This window comes from Hordeum vulgare, chromosome 1H, assembly GCF_904849725.1.
Source record: "Hordeum vulgare subsp. vulgare chromosome 1H, MorexV3_pseudomolecules_assembly, whole genome shotgun sequence".
Taxonomy (NCBI): domain Eukaryota; kingdom Viridiplantae; phylum Streptophyta; class Magnoliopsida; order Poales; family Poaceae; genus Hordeum; species Hordeum vulgare.
Window position 1 is genome coordinate 290,992,531 of NC_058518.1, and position 20,049 is coordinate 291,012,579.

The following is a 20,049-nucleotide window of genomic DNA, read 5'->3' on the forward strand; positions in this document are numbered from 1 at the left end:
CTTTAGTCCAGATAGATTGTGTCAATACTCAATAGTCCATAATTAGGTTAACAAATTTTTCTTAGAAATAATTAATTCATATACGATATATTGACAATAATTTTTTTAATATTAAATGATATATATATGCTTCATATACATGCTTCCAATGAGTTTTTATATTGATATAGTTAAGTTGTCGCTTCCAAGTAGCCATGCTTCCTACTTTCATTTCTTGCATATGTTTCTATAGTATAGTGAATTTTCCTTCAATCATTGTAATTGTATGCTTATTTTATTGTATAATCATTTTGATAAAAGTATTAGCAGACATTTGTGCTTCAACAATTAATATTATGTGCTTCAGCAAGTGTCAGTATTGCTTCTATTGGTGACACTTTGTCGTACAAACATTTTTGCACCTTCTATTGTATCAACAACTATCAGTGTGTGCTTTATTCTTTCTCACTGAATACTTCTGATGTACATGCACATGCACCCGGCTTCAAATGGGCTTCTTTGTTGCCAGCAAGATGTCTTGTAATGAAGATGATCGTGCTATAACGGAGACAAACCAGTCACGACTCTAAGTTGTTGGTTATACCGGAACAACAAAGTTGAAGAGAGCTCGTGGCACGCGTAGATCTTGCGCATGACCAGTTTTTAAAAAATGTTTTTGCAACAATCTTTTATTTAGTTGCAAAAATGAGTTGTAATGTCTTATGAATTTGTTTCAATGCTTGATCTTTCTTGTTTTGCTTGTTGATGCTTACTTTGTGAAGCGGATGTGTCAATATACAAGAAAAATGCTTCCTTTACACAAAATATTTATTTCCTTCTCCCTAAATTATATCATATATTAAATCATTCTGTTGAAAGATATTTTTTGTCCCTCCACAAAACATATGCTTCCATCAATTTTGGAATGTTTCATGGCACCAAAGCTATCTCATCGTCACATAATAATGCATCTCGGGAAAACATGGAAATATGTAAATGATTTTCAGAAACAATTCTCATAAGCACGAAACGAATCATATAATGTAATTAGTGGAGACTACCTACGACCAGGCCCACCTACGAAAAAAAAAGAAACAACCACCGAACACATGCATGATGCATGCATGGCAGTTAGCCAGTTACGATGCACTAATCAATTAATGCTTCTAATCCACAAATCACGCTGGAGTGTTTACTAGCCAATCTAACGACCAGCATGCATCTAATCGGATGGCCATGGACTGGTCTGATACGAAGCAAAGCATGAGTAGTCTGATGCCTAGTGCTTCCCAATATCCTTCCTTCTCCTCAAACTCTTTTTCTTCTTACTTCATTAATGGATATGACACGCCTAGATGACTTCCTCTCGTTTCCTCCCCTATCCCTCGGTGGTCGGGTCTTTTAGTCCTTGCAAGTACGTCACTTCTTCTTCGAGTTTGTCTTTCGGGTTTCGATCCTCCTCGAGTCCGTCCGTCTGGACATGGTTGATGGAGCTTCAACATAGATTCCTGCCATCCCCTAGCAATGGTGAGATTATGATTTCTCGTCATGTGACGAGATTGGTGTGAGGTGCCCAGATCTATGCAAGGGCTTAACATCGACGATTGTGGCTACAGGGCACTTGTCCTTAGGGGGGCGTGCATGAAGATTTTCCTTCTGTCATCAACAAGGTCAAGCATGCTTCAGTAGTGGAGCGGAAAACGGCGCATCAGCGGCAGCAGCGGTCGTTCAGTGGTCCTGGAATCTTGATATAATTTTTATTATGCTTGAGATGTTTTGTGCTTCCAGTTGACTTTTATAATATTCTTATCCTAAAATATATATTTAATTAATGGTTGAGGTAAAAAAATCACAAAAAATATTTATTTAATGGATGACAAAAAATAATACATATTTGCCTTCGTTCAGAAAAGAAAGTGTGAGTCACAATGAACTTAAAACAGGCCAAAGCACAAAACAATCATCAGAAAAAAGTAGTGATAAGAAATCAGATGGGCATGGTGTATAATTCACAGCTGTGATTTTAGAATAATCTCAGAAGCTCACTCTGTAAATTCGTAACCATATCATCTTGAGTTGTGATTTTACTCTTAAAGCTTATGAAAAGTCAGCCGACGGCGCAACTGAACCAGCGATGCCCAAAGGAGTCGAGGTGCGGAGAGTTTCATACTTGTGGGAATGAAAGTGAGAAGAATAGCGACAATACTAATGGCAACATCAAACATGGAATACAGATGGAACAGAATCACTACCTCTATCCCTAGAGCTGTGCTTCCTCAGCCTGTACAGAGTTCCAAAATTCCCAGCGGTATTCACAACCACTGAGTCCTCCCAGGATCCACCACCACCATAATAATCCAACCGATGCCTCAAAATGCCGAGGAAACAGCCCGAAAAGAGCTACCAAAGAGAAAGAAGAGGATCCCACCTTAGTCACCTAACTATATCACTTATTTTACCAGCCGCCGCAATTCATGCTGTCAGCTTGCATAAACCCCAGTGTTGCCCTTGGGGAATATACCTTGGCCTGGCCCGAGGATGGACATGGGGTCAAACCGGTTTTTGCGTTCCGCGAACCGCTCCCAACGCGGGCCAAAGTGCTGCTGCCAGCCAGCCGGAGAAGGATGGTGAGCCAAGTACTGTTTTGCCCCGATGCGCACTCCGGCGGTGTCAGCTATGTGGCGATGACGGTGGAGAAGCTCTTGGAGGCAGTGGTGGGAGCATCCTTCATCAGGGCTTGCAGAACGGAGAATGCCAACCACGTACATCACCTGCTCTGTGGACCCGGAATCCGGTAGCACGACGGATGTGTTAGTGCCCCACCTGCCAGATTAACACAGCAACAGTTAAATGATACCTATATCTCAGCAACTACTACCAGATCATGACTTGGATAAGAACACAAGACGGAGAAGAAAATTATATAGTTGACATCCTGCAGTTCGGTGTATCATGACTCAGAACCGTCTGTTTAAATGTTTATAGAGACAACTCTACACTGGGCTTATTAAACTAGTTCAGTACATTGAACATGAATCGTGAGTCACCCCGCAAAAAAAAAACATGAATCGTGAGTCACAAGTTAGATCTTTTGCTAAGGCTCAATCAGCCAAGAGTTGACATGAATCGTGAGTCACAAGTTAGATCTTTTGCTAAGGCTCAATCAGCCAAGTTAGATCTTGGAGGCGTCAGCGCCGCTTTGGGAACCTTGGGACTGGGTGGCGTTTGTGGGTGGTGGGCGACGGCGGTGGTGCGGCCCTATCCTAACATGGATCTCCGTCCGTTGCTTGGAGATGGACTCGCGTAGGTGGAGGTTGTCGTTTGACGTCATGGTGGCATCGATGGCGGAGGCACCTGCCAAGGCTAGTACCTCAATCTGATCTGAAGATAGACCAGTGGAAGATGGCGGCGATGACACATGTGAGTGCGTCGGACCGGTTTGTGCCCCAGACTCTGATGTGGCTCGGTCAGGGTCTTCGGCTTTAGATGTTAGGTTTAGGTGAGAGGTCTGGGTATTTGGTCCAGCTTGCACCCCTTCATCATATGGATAGGAGTAGGGGCAGATGTTGCCAAGATGGCGGATTCAGACATATTGTTGTACTGCTTCGTAAGGTCTTTGAGAATAATCAATAAAATGACCGCATGCATCTTCGGCCGGAGGTCATCCTCCTTTTTTTTTTAAAGCCAAGAGTTGACTTGTGTTTGAAAGCCATCTTGCAAGTAAACTAGTATAAACCTATTGGTAGAAGTGACACCTTGCAAATATTTGAATGCGAGGTCAATGAATCTTTTGAACATACAGAATGTGTGACTTGTGAACAACGGTATGCATCAAAGCAAATAAATCCGTAGTTAGTCAAATATTTAGTTTTATCCCAGTTAAAAGAGCTTACATGCTGATGTTTGACCTGGATGGCAGTAATTGTTTATAAGCATTACAATAAGCTTACCTTATCTAAGCGTAAATAAACCAAATTGCATTTTTTTAACTGCAGGACAAATCTCAGTTTCTATTTTTTTAAGGAGAGAACAAGTATCTTTGCTTACATCTCCCTCTACTTAACAAAGGTTTCATCAAATAAAGAAGATGCCACTCATTGAGCCAAAGCTATAATTTGAGTTAAATCATACAATGCTGGTGACAGATGTCATTCTATTTGAAGGACACACAAAACATGAAACAATCATGCACAAGCATGCAACAATCGACCAACAAAGCGACTGTAGGTGTGGACTTTCCACCAAAAATATTGTAGACATACATAGAACTTTCCAATAAGAAAGAGTTCGCAGCATTAAACAACCGACCAATCTAATATTCTGAAAAAAGAAATTGTGTGTGTTGTGTCCAATGTCAGTAGAAAGTAGGGCTGCAACTTTTCTGCCCTCTGTACCCACTCCATAGTAAAGGCGAGTGAGCAGTTTTTATTTCTTCTGAAAAGAAGAGTGTTGGGACCAACAAGCCAATATGCATGTATACTAATGAAGACCCTAAGTAGGTGGCTAGGCGTGCAGAAGACACATCATTTATCAAAGATAATATGTTCTCTTCCAGACCTTTACAGTATACAAGAGAACACACCCATATCATGAATGCTATGTTTGAAAAGCACAGCAGGTGCTTCCAAAGAAGAGCAGAACGGTGCCCCACGTCGACATATGGCATAAATGATAGTATGTTCTCAGGCCTGTACTGCCTGCTGTAGCAGTATATATGGTAGAAAACGGGCCTACATGCCAATGCCAAAAGGGACTATCTTGAGCAGAGCTGATTAATCTCAGCACTTCCTCCCGCTGTTGGGTTTGGGTGTGGGTGTTTCGTAGGGCTTGTTGAGCTGTGGCCTCAGCAGAACCCTTTGGTGGTGTCATGTGCTATTTCTTTTTGTGCGTGTGTGTGCTAAACCTATGTCGAATGTTTTGATCTGACGGTCTGTTTTATTTATAAGGCGGGACGAAAGCATTTTTAGGTAAAAATAACTCGTTACTAAACGAACATGAAGTGATGATGCCGAGAAAGGCTTGTCCAACTTGGACTGCTTGGAAGCTAATGCAGCGATCACAAACAAGGTTAGTTAAATAATCGTTAGATAACATTTTCTTTCATAAACAATGCTTCGATGTGCCCCCCAATAACCCCAAGTTGCGATATCTTAATGTAATGTCTACATTGTGTTAATTAGCTGCACAGCTTACTTGTCTCTGAGGAGTGGATAGATGAGGATGAGCCCCTCGAAGTTATCCGGTGAGATGTTGTCCATAAGAAGGTCCCTCAGGTCCCTGATCCCGGCCTTTGGCACAAACATGTTGAGCCATGGGTGGTGCACCTCCCAGAGCCCGCTGCTCCTCAGGCTCATCTCCTCCATCCTCACCCTGTTGAGGAAATCAAAGTAGGACACCTCCACACTGTACAGGTGGGACGCTATGTGGCTCATCTGCACCGAGATAGCTTCCACCACCTGAAATGCATACATGATACATGCACACACAATCAATCATTCATTCCCAAGCCTTGACAAGTTCACATGAAAACAACACATCCGGGGCTTACCTGTTCCACATTGGTATTCTTGCGCTGGTAATCATGAACCGCAAATTCTACGCAGTAGTAGATCTTAGGACTGGCCTTGGTGCCAAAATCTGGGTTGAAGTCCATATTTGCAGGGAAGGCGATGGAGGAGCTGTGAAGGGACTGCTCGTTCAAGACGATGAAACCTTCAACGTAGTCCACCATATCCGGCATCGACACCAGCAGCTCCTGGTCTTTGGTGAAGGTGCCGAAATCGTCGTAGAAGGCCCTCACCCACTTCACCTGAACGGAGTCGAATATCCGATTAGTTATTTATGCATGGCACACGGTTACACGCAGACACAATGGCAAACATGTGATTGGATATTATGCACCTACGCTAATGAGCACAAGACAGGTCTAACGCTGCATACATACTTTCTGAGGAGCTTCCTGCAGCAGGATCCTTGCCCTAGTTATGATGCCAAACTGGCCAAGGCCTCCCAGAACAGCACTGAACAGCTCTGCATCCTTGGTGGGTGAGCATGTCACTGCCTCTCCCCTGCCTGTTAAACAAAGAAGAGCACAAAATCTATTACCCATGAGCAACCAAGATATTGTTGGCCAAGGGAGACAGAGCCAAAAGCCAAATAAGAAGATCTTGTCCTTTTTTTTTTTTTTTGCCCCCTCAGCAAGCATGCATTTATCGTACCTGTGACTACCTCCAGCTGTAGAACATTGCTAATCTGAGGCCCATGCTTGAATGTCTGCCCGCTGATGCCGGCATTGGACAGAGTCCCACCAATGGTGATGTAGAGGTAATCAGTCCAGGACCTTGGAGCCAGCCCAGCCTTCAAGCTCTGCTCCAGGAGCTCTATCCACATGGCTCCACCGCTCACATCGGCGTAGGAAACACCCCCTTCTCCTCCTCTGTGCAGCTCTATCTCAGAAGGCAAGGAGCGCATCTCCACCACAATGCCATCGAGGGCCTGGGCCTGCCCATGAATGGAGTGGCCTGCACCCCTGGCCGCCACTGTCACCTTGCTTAGAGACGAGGCGGAGAGGAAGCTAAGAAGCAGAGAGATGTCCCTTGGGGACTGGGGCTTAAGCACCGCGGACGGGGAGTGGAAGAGGATCCTACCAAAATCACTGGACGCAGCGATGGTGGTGGGGAGCAGGTTCAAGGGGCCGAAGTCCATGGGGCTCTGGATGAACTTGTATGGCGAGCAGAGGGAGAGGATGAGGATGAGGAGGTTAACTCTCGTGCATACCATGGCAATCTCCATGGCGCGCAGCGAGTGAGTGAGTGAGTGATTCTTGGAGGCCGGTAAAAGAAGAAAGGCGCGCGCGCGTGTGTGTATCACCACGAGGTGTATTGCTATTGTGGAGGCTGCCTGGAACTGGAAGAAGGGATCGGCAGCAAAGGGCGAGAGAGAGAGAGAGAGAGAGGATGAATGAAGAAGAAAGGGGTGAGCAGCGAAGAGGGCGGGGTCTTAAAGGAGTATGAGAAGGAACTCACTCACTCATCAGCTGATGAGGTTTTGAAAGGGGTTTCCCTTGATGAGGAGATAAAAGGAAGCACTAAAAGACTAAAGGGCGAAGCTGTCACATACCCAAAAAAGGCCACCATGTGATCTTCCTTCTCTCCCCACACCTCCTTCAGCAGCCTCTCTCTCTCTCTCTCTCTCTCTCTCACACACACACACACACACATACGGAAGCAGCCGAAACAAACCAGCACAACATAAATGAGGGAAGAGTGCACTCCTGTCAAAAGGAAGGGCAAAGACAATATAGATCACACTGACTGCACCATCTTTTCTGTTTTGGAACCATACTTAAGTCGGCTCCATGTGATCCTATTTCATCAGCTCCCACCTTTCTCCCCCTCAATTTCCCTCAAATGCTATCATGCAATTTTTTTGTAGATTATCATGCATTCGTTAAATAAGATCGATGTTGAAGACAATGAAGGCCAAGTAGACAATGGAGTCCAAAAGAAAGAGGGGTCAACCATCCCCTTTGTTTAGTGTTAACAGGAGAGCTGTCAGAGAACCATGTATTTTTCACTCACCGGTTGTTCTGCCATCCACCTGTAGTCTTTTAACGTGAGCCAATCACTGTGGCCCCTACTGTTACCCTTAGAGCATCTCTAGTAGAACCTTAAACCCTTAAATCCAAAATCAGTTTTAAGGGTTGAGAATTGACCATTTTTAACATTTTTAAGGGTTGAAAAACAGAGGCAAAGACTAGAACCCTCAAACCCAACCCTTATAGCCTAGTTTTGAACACTATGAACATGCACGCGGAGGAACATAGGATACAAAAATGACTTCAGCCGCGGAGGAGCTCGCGCTCGCGCTGCCTGGACGAGGCCGTCTCCCTGGCGTACCGCGCGGTGGAGCTCCGCCGGGCGCCGCGGCCCTTCTCGGCGGGCGGCCGCGGCAGGCGCGGTGACGGCGGCCGCGGCTGGAGCGCGGGGGCGGCGGCGGCGGGCGGGGGCGCGGCGGCAGGCGCGGCGGCTGGAGCGCGGGGGCGGCGGCAGGCGCGACGGCGGCGGCTGGAGCGCGGGGCGGCGGCAGGCGCGACGGCGGCGGCTGGAGCGCGGGGCCGGGGCGGCGGCCGGAGCGTGGGGGGCGGCGGGGCGGCGGGCTGGCGGCGGCCGCTGCGGATTCCTCCCGCGCGATGTGGGAAAATGAGTGCGGGTTGGGGGGGGGGGAACCCCCAACCCTCACTTCTACAGGCTGGGAAGGGGTTTGAGGGTTCGACCTCTAAATTTTTTACGGGTTTAAGGGTTCTAGTCTACGCCGTTTTTCCGATGAAAACTGTAAAAAAAAGCGGTTATTTTTAAGGGTTTGAGGGTTTGAGGGTTCTACTAGAGATGCTCTTACCTCTGATACCAAATCGCACGTGGAGTTTGTGAAGTGTATATGACTTTTGATTAGAGAACTAGACAGTAGACTAGTGGTAAGGGTAGTGCTAGTATCCATGGATCTCATTTATATGGCTTTTGATTGCGGTGGTTAGTGCATGATATTAACATTATATCAGAGCCTTCCTCACACGTGAGAGAAAGTATTGAAGTGTATATGTGAATTATCTAGCCCATTTTCATCTGTTTGGACTTTTGGTTGCATTGCTAGTTAACAATTGTCTAGCCCTTAAGAATTAAAGTGTTCATGTGGTTTGTCCACGTCATTCTAACTAAGGATAACTTGGTAAAACGGAACTGATAAGGATCTAGAAGATGTAGCTTCTGTGATTATGATGAATCTATCAAACACCTCTTTCTTGACTGTCCATTGGTCAAAAGTTTATGACGGTCCGTCCATATAGCTTTTAATATTGATCCTCCTTCTAGCATCCACACGTTATTTGGGACGTGACTAAATGGAGTTGATATAGAAACTGCGAGACACATCCGTGTAGGCGTATGTGCGTTATTTTGGGCTATATGGAACTGCAGGAACGATTTGATTTTTAACAGAACAACAAATTTTCATTTTTTGCGGGTTATCTTCCGAGCCACTACGTTAATCCGTACGTGGTCGCTAGTCACTCCGATGGATGCCAGAGAGCGTATGATTACTACGTATATCCGAAGAAAAATGGTAGCACGAGCTATATTCAACCGGTTTGCATGGCGGTCATATAATAGGATAGTTGCTTAGTTATCTATCTGTGTTTACCATCGGTTGCGACTACCCCGTTTCCTTTTATTGCTTTTTGTGAGCCCTCCTTGTAAATTGGAAATTTTGTTGGACCTCTTGCTTATCAATAAAGTGGCCACATGCATCGTTCTAATGCAGAGGCCGGAAGATAACCTCCTTTTAAAAAAAAAACCTTAACAATGTGAGAAGGGCTTCTAATATAAAGAAAAAGAGAGAGCTCGCAGGACACCTTTAGGAAACACACGTAGCTCAGTGACCAAGAAATGGTTGACTTCTGGTATTCAACAAACAATGGGTTGCTAACCTTTCGGCAATGGGATGATGTGCCCAAAGTGTAATATTTATCTCCTATTTTCATCTCTCGTCAATCTGTACTGAGCAGAGGCCACTTGCTACTATTATACTAAGTATATACGAATGGGTTTCCTAAATATTAAATATACTGAGTACGGCTACAGAGGTAACAGAGCCACCTATGCAAGTATTATTATCTTTCCAAAAAACCTTGAAACCCCTAGCCTCTGGATTAATATATACATATAACCATCTTTATTAAATTATTAACAAAGTTCTGACAAAAATATACATCAAATATCCGAAGCCCCCACTTTGACTATAAACTCGATAATGAAAATGCCATTACTCTTAACCATCTAGAACCGGGATCACCTCTCACCCACCCACATCACATACCAGGAGTATACACCTGGTGCAGCAAACTAAAGATCACATGCCTACGCTTCAGAAGCAGCCACCAACATCAAACCATTGACCCTTCTTCTTAAAAGAGATCAGCATCATCCTTGTCAGGCAGCCACGCGTCGACGCGCCACAGCACCAAACAGCACCTCCGCCCTCCGCTCATCCATTCAGATGCATCCGTCACCGAAACTCAGTTGCACCATGCCACCAAGACCCACCATCATGGACGCACTAGTTGCCATGCCGCTCCACCTGCCAACCTCCACACCACCGCTGTCGCTCGATCCCAATCCTCCCAAGACGGTGCCTCCATGAAGGGAACGACGCGCATGGCGCCGCCACCTCCCAATCCAAGGAGGATTTTGGACTTTCATCTCGAAGGGGGTCGGGGGTGGATAGGAGAGACCCCGGCTTCGTCTCCAAGGAAAATAACGACACTGTTGCCGGGCCAAACTAGATGACCAAAGTTTCCTCAATTCCCAATCCTACACCGCCAACCTCCATCTGCTCCAGATTCGGAAACCGATTCGTCAACCCTCCAAATCTGACGATGAGACGGGTTGCACTGCTCCGCAATCTCCACACAGGGGAAGAACCAGGGGACTGTTGGAAATATGCCCTAGAGGCAATAATAAAATGGTTATTATCATATTTCCTTGTTTATGATAATCATCTATTGTTCATGCTATAATTGTATTAACAGGAAACAGTAATACATGTGTGAATAAATAGATCACAATGTGTCCCTAGCAAGCCTCTAGTTGTCTAGCTCGTAAGTCAATAGATGATCATGGTTTCCTGGGATGTCATTGATAACGGGATCAAATCATTGGGAGAATGATGTGATGGACAAGACCCAAACCTAAGCGTAGCACTAGATCGTATTGTTCGTATGCTAAAGCTTTTCTAATGTCAAGTGTCTTTTCCTTTTCGACCGTGAGATTGTGCAACTCCCGGATACCGTAGGAGTGCTTTGGGTGTATCAAACGTCACAACGTAACTGGGTGACTATAAATGTGCACTGCGGGTATCTCTGAAAGTGTGTGTTGGGTTGGTACGAATCGAGATCAGGATTTGTCACTCCGTGTGACGGAGAGGTATCTCTGGGCCCACTCGATAGAACAACATCATGAGCTCAATGTGACTAAGGGGTTAGTCACACGATGACGTGCTACGGAACGAGTAAAGAGACTTACCGGTAACGAGATTGAACAAGGTATAGGTATACCGACGATCGAATCTCGGGCAAGTTCTATACCGACAAACAAAGGGAATTGTATACGGGATTGATTGAATCCTTGACATCGTGGTTCATCCGATGAGATCATCGTGGAGCAAGTGGGAGCCACCATGGGTATCCAGACCCCGTTGATGGTTATTGACCGGAGAGGTGTCTCGATCATGTCTGCCTGTCTTCCGAACCCGTAGGGTCTACACACTTAAGGTTCGATGACGCTAGGGTTATAGGGAATTGTTATACGAGGTTATCAAAAGTTGTACGGAGTCCCGGGTGAGATCCCGGACGTCACGAGGAGCTCCGGAATGGTCCGAAGGTAAAGATTGATATATAGGACGGATGGTTTCGGACACCGGAAGTGTTTCGGGCATCAGCGGTAACGTACGGGGACCACCGGAGGTGGCCCCGGGGGTCCACCGAAGGGGGGAAACGACCCCGGGAGGCTAGATGGGCCAAGTGGGGAAGGGAACCAGCCCCTAGGTGGGCTGGTGCGCCCCCCCCCCCCACTCAGCCCATGGCGCAGGAAGAGGGGAGAGGGGGGAAACCCTAGCGCAGGTGGGCCTAAGGCCCACCAGAGGGGTGCGCCACCCCTCCTCCCCCCTTGGCCGCCGCACCAGCCCCCATCTAGGGCTGCCCCCCCCCCCCCCCCCAGGAGAGGGAAACCCTCAAGGGGGCGCAGCCCCTCCCTCCCCCTATATATATGGGCACTTTTGGCCATTGGGAAAACAGACTTTTGCCTCTCCCTCGGCGCAGCCGTGCCCTTCGTTCTCCTCCTCTCTGTCGGTGCTTGGCGAAGCCCTGCCGGGAGACCTCGTCTCTCCATCGACACCACACCGTCATGCTGTTGGAGTTCTTCCCCAACCTCTCCCTCCTCCTTGCTGGATCAAGGTGCGGGAGATGTCACCGGGCTGCACGTGTGTTGAACGCGGAGGTGCCGTAGTTCGGCACTAGATCGGAATCACACCGCGATCTGAATCGCCGCGAGTACGACTCCATCTACCGCGTTCTAGTAATGCTTCCGCTTAGCGATCTTCAAAGGTATGAAGATGCTCTTACCCCTCTCTCGTTGCTGGTCTCTCCATAAGAAGATCTGAATATGCATAATTTTTTTTGAATTTATGCTACGTTACCCAACAGGGACCACCACCTGAGGGTGAGGTGGCCGCCACCATCCCATGTTGCCCGACGAGCCAGGCCGGCCTTAGGCATCGACGCTAGATGGGCGCCGCCTCCACCTCCAAAGGCCCGCCCACAGCCATCCGCGCGTTCGCACGAGCCGCCACCGTTGTCGGAGTTCTAGCCGAAGCCGCGCCACGACGCCCTGGACAGTGCCCCTCCTCCACGTGCAGACACCGTCAACAGCTCCAGGAGGAAGGGAGAAAGTGGCCCCGCTGCCGCCTACGCCATCCGGGCTTTGCCCAGCAGCACGAGCCGCCGCTGGCTTGGAGGTGAGGGGGGGGCTGGTGGCAGCGGTGTTGACTGCTAGGCGTCGACCGGCGGACGTGTGCTATGGGTTCGTCACCTCGATGGTCGTTGGACCTACGCGCGTCCGTCTGATCAATCTCCTACCATGTCTCGTTTGTCCCCATCCTCATTTATTAATTCCTGCAACAACGGTTTTGTTGTGGAAACATTTTTGCAACAGAGGTCGTGTTGCGGTTTTTTTTGCAACAAAGGTATTGTTGTAGATTTTGTTTTTCAAAACAAAGGTACTAACGGATTAAAATTTGCAACTTTAGTGATGTTGCAGAATCTTTCTTGCAACAGGAAGGATGTTGCAAGAAAAAACACACGCCAGTGAGGGAGTAGCAGCGCCGCCCATCCCCTAACCTATATCGACTACTCCCCACCAAGAGGAGCCCACCGGAGTGTTTTCACGTTGCCACCGGCGAGGACCAGAACTGCGAAGCTCGCCGTCAACCTCGTCGGATCTGGTGAGACTCCTCGCCAACATCTCCCTCCCATGAGGAAAGGATGCACACATGCTGCTTGTGTAGCCGTCAGCGACTCAGATCGCGTCGTTGTCACCAGCGCGGCTGGTTTGACGCGGTTGCCTAGCCGCCGTAGACCAGCCAGCCGTCGCCTCCGTCCCAACCACACGGTGCTCGCCTTCCCGCTGCTAGATCTAACCAGCACAGAGCCCTGCAACAAGCGCTCTGTTGCAGAAAGCGTTTCTGAAACAACAGCTGAGTTGCAGACCCGTGCACGTGGGTGCGGGTGCTATAGCCTGCTGGATCAAAAGACGATCCGGCGTGCACGGAGCCGGCGGACGTGGGCGCGAGATCGGCCGGCAGAAGGTAAGTTTTGGATCGCCCGGCTAGCGACATGTGTTTTCTTTTACAATAACTAGATCTTTTCTTCTGATACTCTTTTAGATAGTTTGCTATCCTTAGAAATTGTTCTTCCTCAGATTTACACAACTGTGTATCGTGTGTTAGCCTTGTGTTCATCTCACGCAAACTACTGCCTAAATGTGAAGAGAATATAATCTAGTTATATTTCTCAATAACAAAACAAACTATACTCTTTTACATAGTTTGCTATCCTTAGAAATTGCTCTTCCTGTGTGATTTACACAACTGTGAATCGTGTGTTAGCCTTGTGTTCATCTCACACAAACTACTGCCTAAATGTGAAGAGAATATAATCTAGTTAGATTTCTGAAAATCTAGTCAGGTCATTTGCAATGTCAAGAATAGAATCCTGGAATAGTGTCAAATAGCTGAAATTGTCTGTCCACAGATGGATGCAAGGTCTTTCAGAAAAAAAAGAATAAATGTAGAATCGGCAGAGATTTCTTCCAATATGCTCCCTAGCTCACCACCACAGCCTTCCAATCATGATATCACATATGAACGTGTAGTCAATATCTAGCGCAGCTGCTCCTCTACAGCATTAAAGTTCCCCTTCATAAATCCCTAGATAGAAGTGCTCGATCAGCAGTGACTGAAATCATACTTGATAACAGCAGTGACCGAAATCATACTTGATAACAGCACCTCCAATAAAGTTTCGGCATAAGAAGAAGATATGGCATGACTTCTAACGTTGAAACTTAGTCTAGTTGTCTACCAAGTGGCGCGAAATAAGTTCCTTTACTTGCATATATAGGCCCTGTTTGGATACTCTAACCGGGTTAGAGGTTAGAGTTAGATTCTAACCCTCAACTAACCCTAAACTAACTCTAACCCAAGAGGTGTTTGGATGAGAGGGTTAGATTGGCCTTTCTCAATCATTTGGTAACTTTTGTCCATATTCACTGCCGGATTTGGTGTGGCCGATCGTTGTGTGGCCGGCGGCGGGGCTGGGCGGCGGGGCGCTGGCGGCCCGGCGGCAGGGCGCGGCGGGGCGGGGCGGCCCGGCGGCAGGGCGCGGCGGGGCGCGACGGCCCGGCGGCGGGGCGGGGCGGCCCGGGGCAGGGCGCGGCGGGGCGGAGCGGGGCGGCCCGGCGGCGGTGCGCGGCGGGGCGGGGCGGGGCGGCCCGGCGGCGGGGCGGGGCTGGCCGCGGCAGGGCGCGGCGGGGCGGAGCGGGGCGGCCCGGCGGCGGTGCGCGGCGGGGCGGGGCGGGGCGGCCCGGCGGCGGGGCGGGGCTGGCCGCGGCAGGGCGCAGCGGCCGGCGGCTGGGGCTGCGGGAGGGAGGGCGACGGGAGGGACGGGGTTGGTGGGATCTGGTGCGGGCTGGATGCAGTAGAAGTGATTTTTTTTTCTTTTTTTTTTGTCCTCACCTAACTCCAACCCAAAAAGGCACCTCTTGGGAGGGTTAGAGTTTTTGGGTGGGTTAGATGCATCTAACCCAATCTAACCCTACCTGTTTGGATTTTTGAGGGTTAGATAGCTCAACTCTAACCCAATCTAACTCTAATCCTAGGATCCAAACAGGGCCATAAAAGCAATAAAAACTCCATCAACGAACATGCTGCAAGCTACCTTAAAACCATACAAACAAACAACGAAGTACTGTCAGGCCACTAACACTATTTTTCTAAAGAGAGGCAAGAATAAGCTTGAAGCAATAGTGAAAATAAAAAACACTCGATTGAGTTAGTTGTACAATTTTTTTCTTTTTGTGGGATGAGAATCTCGTCACCATCAGCGCACATGCGTCGATTCCTTTTTGATGTTGTAGCCTAAGAGTTGTGTATTCTTCGTTTTGATTTTGTCATGTGTTATAGGGTTAGTGGCTTCGTGATGAAGTTACTGTCGTGATGCATGCGGCCTCAGGTTTTCTTTTAGCTTTATTTTTTAGTTGATATTGTTCGGTTGCTGGATTTTATATTATTAATATTATATATTTGTGTACATGGCTCGACACGGGGTCAAGGGTTATCCTTCTTTTCGTAAAGAAAAGTTGTACAGTTTTGGCTTTGGATCAGTTTCCTCTTTCTTTTGTGGCTTATATAGCTAGCTCTTGGTTTCCAGTTTTCTGGTTTTGCTGGCCGTTGTGGTTGTAAGACTTGTTGCCATTTGGACGCATGCTTCTAGTACAAAATGACGCATAATTTTTTGGAGAGAGGAAATGTGTTTCTGGTGACCACTTAGTAAATTACACAAAACCATCACTTTAAAGACTAGGTTTACGAAAAGCACTATAATACATTTTTTGATAAAAAACACCATATCTTCAGTAATCTTTTTGCAGAAAGCACTGAGTCGGATTTGCCTCAGCTGAACACGTTTATGACAGATGGGCCCGTCAGTCATGCTGATGTGGCACAAATTTCTAACACCGTTACGTTGAACCGTTTTGCTGGACAGGGGGCCACTTGTCAGCATTTCATCACGTTCTTTTCTCCTTCCTAATCTCTCTCTCCCTGACCAAAAGCATGCAGGAGCCGCCGGCGCCGCCCACTGCCATGGCCCCTGAGCTTCAAGAACATCGTCGCCATTAACCAGCCCTCTCATGGATCCGACAAGAATCGAGCGGCTCCAGGTACAGTGGTGGTGCGGCCGCGCCTGTGGTCGCCGAGCTTGGGCTGCGAGACGGTGAGCGCGACGGAGCTGGGGTCGGTGGCGACGAGGCAGATCCCGGTCGGCGGCTGCTTCTTGCGTGACGGAGGCTGCTCCTTGGCCTTGGCGCGGCCGCCGGCAGGCCTGCCGCCGCGCTCCATCTCCGGCGACGGCGGCTGCTCCTTGGCCTTGGCGCGGCCGTCGGCAGGCCTGTCGCCGCGCTCCATCTCCGACGCCGGGAGGGGGCGGCTGCGGAGGTACACCTTGAGGCATTCCTTCGCCGCCGTCGCCTAAGACGAGGTCGAGGAGGTAAGCGCAATGGCGGCGGCCGCTGTGGGAGGAGGGGGATGCGGAGGGCGGGCGAGATTTGGGGGTACAGTCTACAGTGTTAAGAGGAACCAATTTTTTTCCTTCATTTCTTTCAATGACAGGTGGACCCCACATGTTCACACATGGTGATAACGTTACCAATTGTTGTCGTTACATGTAAGATGTTAAACGGTGCCACATCGATATGACTAGCGGGTCCTATCTGTTATAAACGTGCTCAACTGAGGCAAATCCGTCGATCAGTGTTTTCTGCAAAAAGATTACCGAAGACATGGTATTTTTTACAGAAAAAAAGTATTATAATGCTTTTCGCAAACCTAGTCTTCAAAGCGGTGGTTTTCTGCAATTTAGTCACTATGGACCAACTCGATCTCCTAAAGGAGGAGGGGAGTCAGGATGCTATCATGCAGTAACAAAATGCCGCATTGCCGCGTGAGTGGAGAGTACACAATGCATGATCTTCCCCAAGATCTGAGACCAATTCAGATAACTTTGGGCTCTCCAATCCACGAGCTAGCTGCTAGCTCGTCGATCCTCGTGGAGAAGGGGAAAAAAAGGAGGGTCACGAAGGTACTCCCTAGATCTCCTTTTTCACCCCACTTGCGACCTGGTGAAATGAGATCCCCCTCGGCCATTGATGAACACAAATATGTATGGAAAAGAGCAGGCATACCCTTTCCACTCAGGCCCCTCCCTCCCTTTTGTTTTGGGAACTACTCTGCTTGGTATTGGGGGAATGGAAAGCCACGGTGTGGTGTTGCCGGGGCCCAAGGAGATTCTGGCTTTATAGCCTAACCAAGCGCATCGTCTTGCATATGGCTGGTAGAGGAGTACAATGACCCTGTTTGGATCCATGGGCTAGAGTTAGTTTGAGCTAGTTTGGGTTCAACTAGCCCTAAAATATCCAAACATAAGTGTTAGATTGGAGCTAGTTGCATCTAACTCATCCAAAAAAAATATCCCACCCAAGAGGTGCTAATTGGAGCTAGTTCTCATGGGGTTCATTAAAAAATATTTTTCTCTCTCTCTTCCACCAGCCAAGAGATGCTAATTGGAGCTAGTTCTCATGGGGCTCATTAAAAAATCACTTTTCTCTTTCCATAAAGTGCATCTATTGTCAATCTAACCCTTCCATCCAAACACCTATTTGTCTAGAGTTAGTTTAGGGTTAGTCATGAGCTAGAAACTTAACTCTAACCACTAGCTAAGCTAGAGTATCCAAACAGGGCCAATGGTGGTCCTGACCTACTCCTACTCCTGCGGCTCAAGTTTTTCCATGCCAACAAAGAACAACCCACACCTTCCTTTTCTCCCCTTCCCTGGTGTCAAGTACTATCACCGAGTACACCAATGGAATTCGGTGGTGCTAAAAGCCGGGCGCCTCAAACCGTCTCAAAGGCCCGGCGGCGAACCGGTCACTTATCAGTCAAAAGAAAACCCCGATCCGTGTGGATGCCTCAAACGTGTTGGCTGTCCGACACCCTTCATATCCAGCACCATGGACGCGCATGCCCAAATCCAAGGCACGCATCGTCCATCGCGAGAGGCAACAGGCTAGAGAGGGCGGCAGCCTCGGATGCGGTCGCACAGTCCTCCCACCGTCGTCGTAGGCTGCCAGCAGTGGCTGATGATGAGGAGCACTTGCTCGCATGGGTCTACCGCAGGTCGCTTATGACAACAAAGACGGGCGTCTGCCAGCTCCGTCGGGAAAATGCATAGGTGCTCCAGCTTGGGCTGGAACAGTCCACGTGCGAAGCGGTGAAGGCAGCAACGGAGGCAGCGAGAGTGGCTAAGCTAAAAAGGAAGCAATACCGTGTCGTTCGAAGGACGAAGGACTACATCGACACGTCCTCCTTCGATGGCTCCGTCGACCCACCGCCCTACCGTCGACGCCTACAACAACATCGGTGACCGGAAGGGCAAAGGGCCGAGGAAGTGGTGAAGCTCCGCCATCTCTCTGTCTTTATTTTAATTATTAGTAATCTACTCCTTTCGTCCGAAAATACTTGTCATAAGAATGGATGTATCTAGATGTATTTCAGTTCTAGATACATCTATTTTTATCAATTTGTGCGACAACTAATTCCATACAGAGGGAGTAGTTTAGAACTTTTTTGTTGGTTGTGTGGATTATGTGAACTGATAATCTTTTGGTTAATGGAATGTTGATTATGTGCATTTTTATGTTTGTTTTGTGATCTACGTAGTTGTAATTCACATTGCATGCTTTAGTATGGATATAGGGTATCGATTTGAGATATGCACGCGTCCGGATGCGTCCGTGGATGTATAGGTGTCGGATTTGGCAACCGCGGCTGTAGATGCTGTAACAGACAATGGTATTTGGCCTACCACATTGTTCTGGTAATATGTGTTTCTTATCCAAGGAATAATATAATTCCAAATTATAGTTCTACCACTTTATTTATTATTATATAGGATAAAAAAGCGCTTTCCGAGCATAACGGCAGAATGCAAGTACAATATTATTCTTCAAGATAAGAAAACATGTCATATTGTACCGAAGCAAATGAGTCTGCAAAGTGAACTAAACTATCTCCTGTACCTGCGTTCGTTCTTAGAAGCTTCCAAGTGCAGCATCATCTCCCTGTCAGCAGCGGAAAACTCCACAGGGATGCTTATTGCATAGCTCATGCTAGCTGAAAAAAATACCCCTGACAAAGATATGCCAATGATGTCAGATAAACGTTGGTATACAATTTCTCAATTTTAGTCATATATAAGGTAATGGGACCATCATACAACTAGTCAGAATAACAGAAAGGAGAAGATAAAGTTGAGATGAGGTTCCTTTTCTTGTGATAATGCACTTGACCAGCATACAAATCTTACAGACAGCTCAGTTGGCAAAGTTCAGCTCTAACGCTGATTGTTTTTGTTAAAAGTTGCAGCTCATACAACACATACATTATATAATACGTAATAAATTAATAATTGACATTTATATAATACCTTGTGTACCCATTATAAGAAAAAAAATCAGGGAATCCATTATAAGTATTCTGAAACAGTAGATAGGCCAAATCCATTCCCATGCAAGAAAACGTACAAGTGGAGTAGGGTGAGTGCATGTTAAGGGGGACAACAACTAGAGATTATGGTGTGTATTTCCCAAATGGTCATGCTTCTTTTGGTGACATGTCCACCAGTTGCATGATTAGACAACAAAAGCTGTCATGTTCACTCATATACTTCATCAGCAGCTGGTCCTATCCTCCTATTATCTTTTGCTTTATTTGTTTAGATTAGTTGGTGTCTTATATCAGGCTTTCTTGTCCCTTGAACACCTTTTCACTTTGGAAATTTCTCAGCAAACCAATTTGGCCAGGGCCAGGGTTAACAACAGCTCTCATCTGACAGGAAATGAGGCAGTCTTTACCAATCAAGCTAGAGCCACCCTTGTTTCTTGCGTGCTGTTCTCTCAATAGATTATTCACATCTGCTCACCTCCCCCTGAACTGAAAGGCCAGTCTTTCAATGTCAGCATCAAGCCCCCCTTAATAATGCACACTTGAATATTCTGTTGCTAATTCCTAATGGCGATGATAATCAAATTGATGACAGGATGCATACTGCTTACGCTCGCAGATGCATACGAGAAACTAATTATTAGATATACGTATGTCCTTCCCTCTTCTAAAGCGCACCAAGTACAA

General features: G+C 47.4%; 1 protein-coding gene across 1 annotated transcript; it reads right to left on the minus strand.

Annotated features, from left to right (window-relative positions):
• Positions 1–2,164: 2,164 nt before the first annotated feature.
• On the minus strand, positions 2,165–7,106 carry LOC123431501 (cytokinin dehydrogenase 3). The gene is made up of 5 exons (XM_045115324.1): positions 6,198–7,106; positions 5,924–6,051; positions 5,528–5,788; positions 5,173–5,435; positions 2,165–2,802 (listed from the first exon to the last, which is right to left on the minus strand). The coding sequence occupies exons 1-5, from the start codon at positions 6,769–6,771 to the stop codon at positions 2,460–2,462; spliced, it is 1,569 nt and encodes a 522-aa protein (XP_044971259.1). The 5' UTR covers positions 6,772–7,106; the 3' UTR covers positions 2,165–2,459.
• Between the last annotated feature and the right edge of the window lie 12,943 nt (positions 7,107–20,049).

Bases quoted from the DNA above. Each gene is read 5' to 3' on its own strand.
- LOC123431501 (XM_045115324.1), bottom strand. From the start codon at position 6,771: ATGGAGATTGCCATGGTATGCACGAGAGTTAACCTCCTCATCCTCATC. The intron at 6,052-6,197 runs GTACGATAAATG...TTTGTTTAACAG, and splicing joins ACAGCTGGAGGTAGTCACAG to GCAGGGGAGAGGCAGTGACA. The intron at 2,803-5,172 runs GTAAGCTGTGCA...TTAATCTGGCAG, and splicing joins TATCCACTCCTCAGAGACAA to GTGGGGCACTAACACATCCG.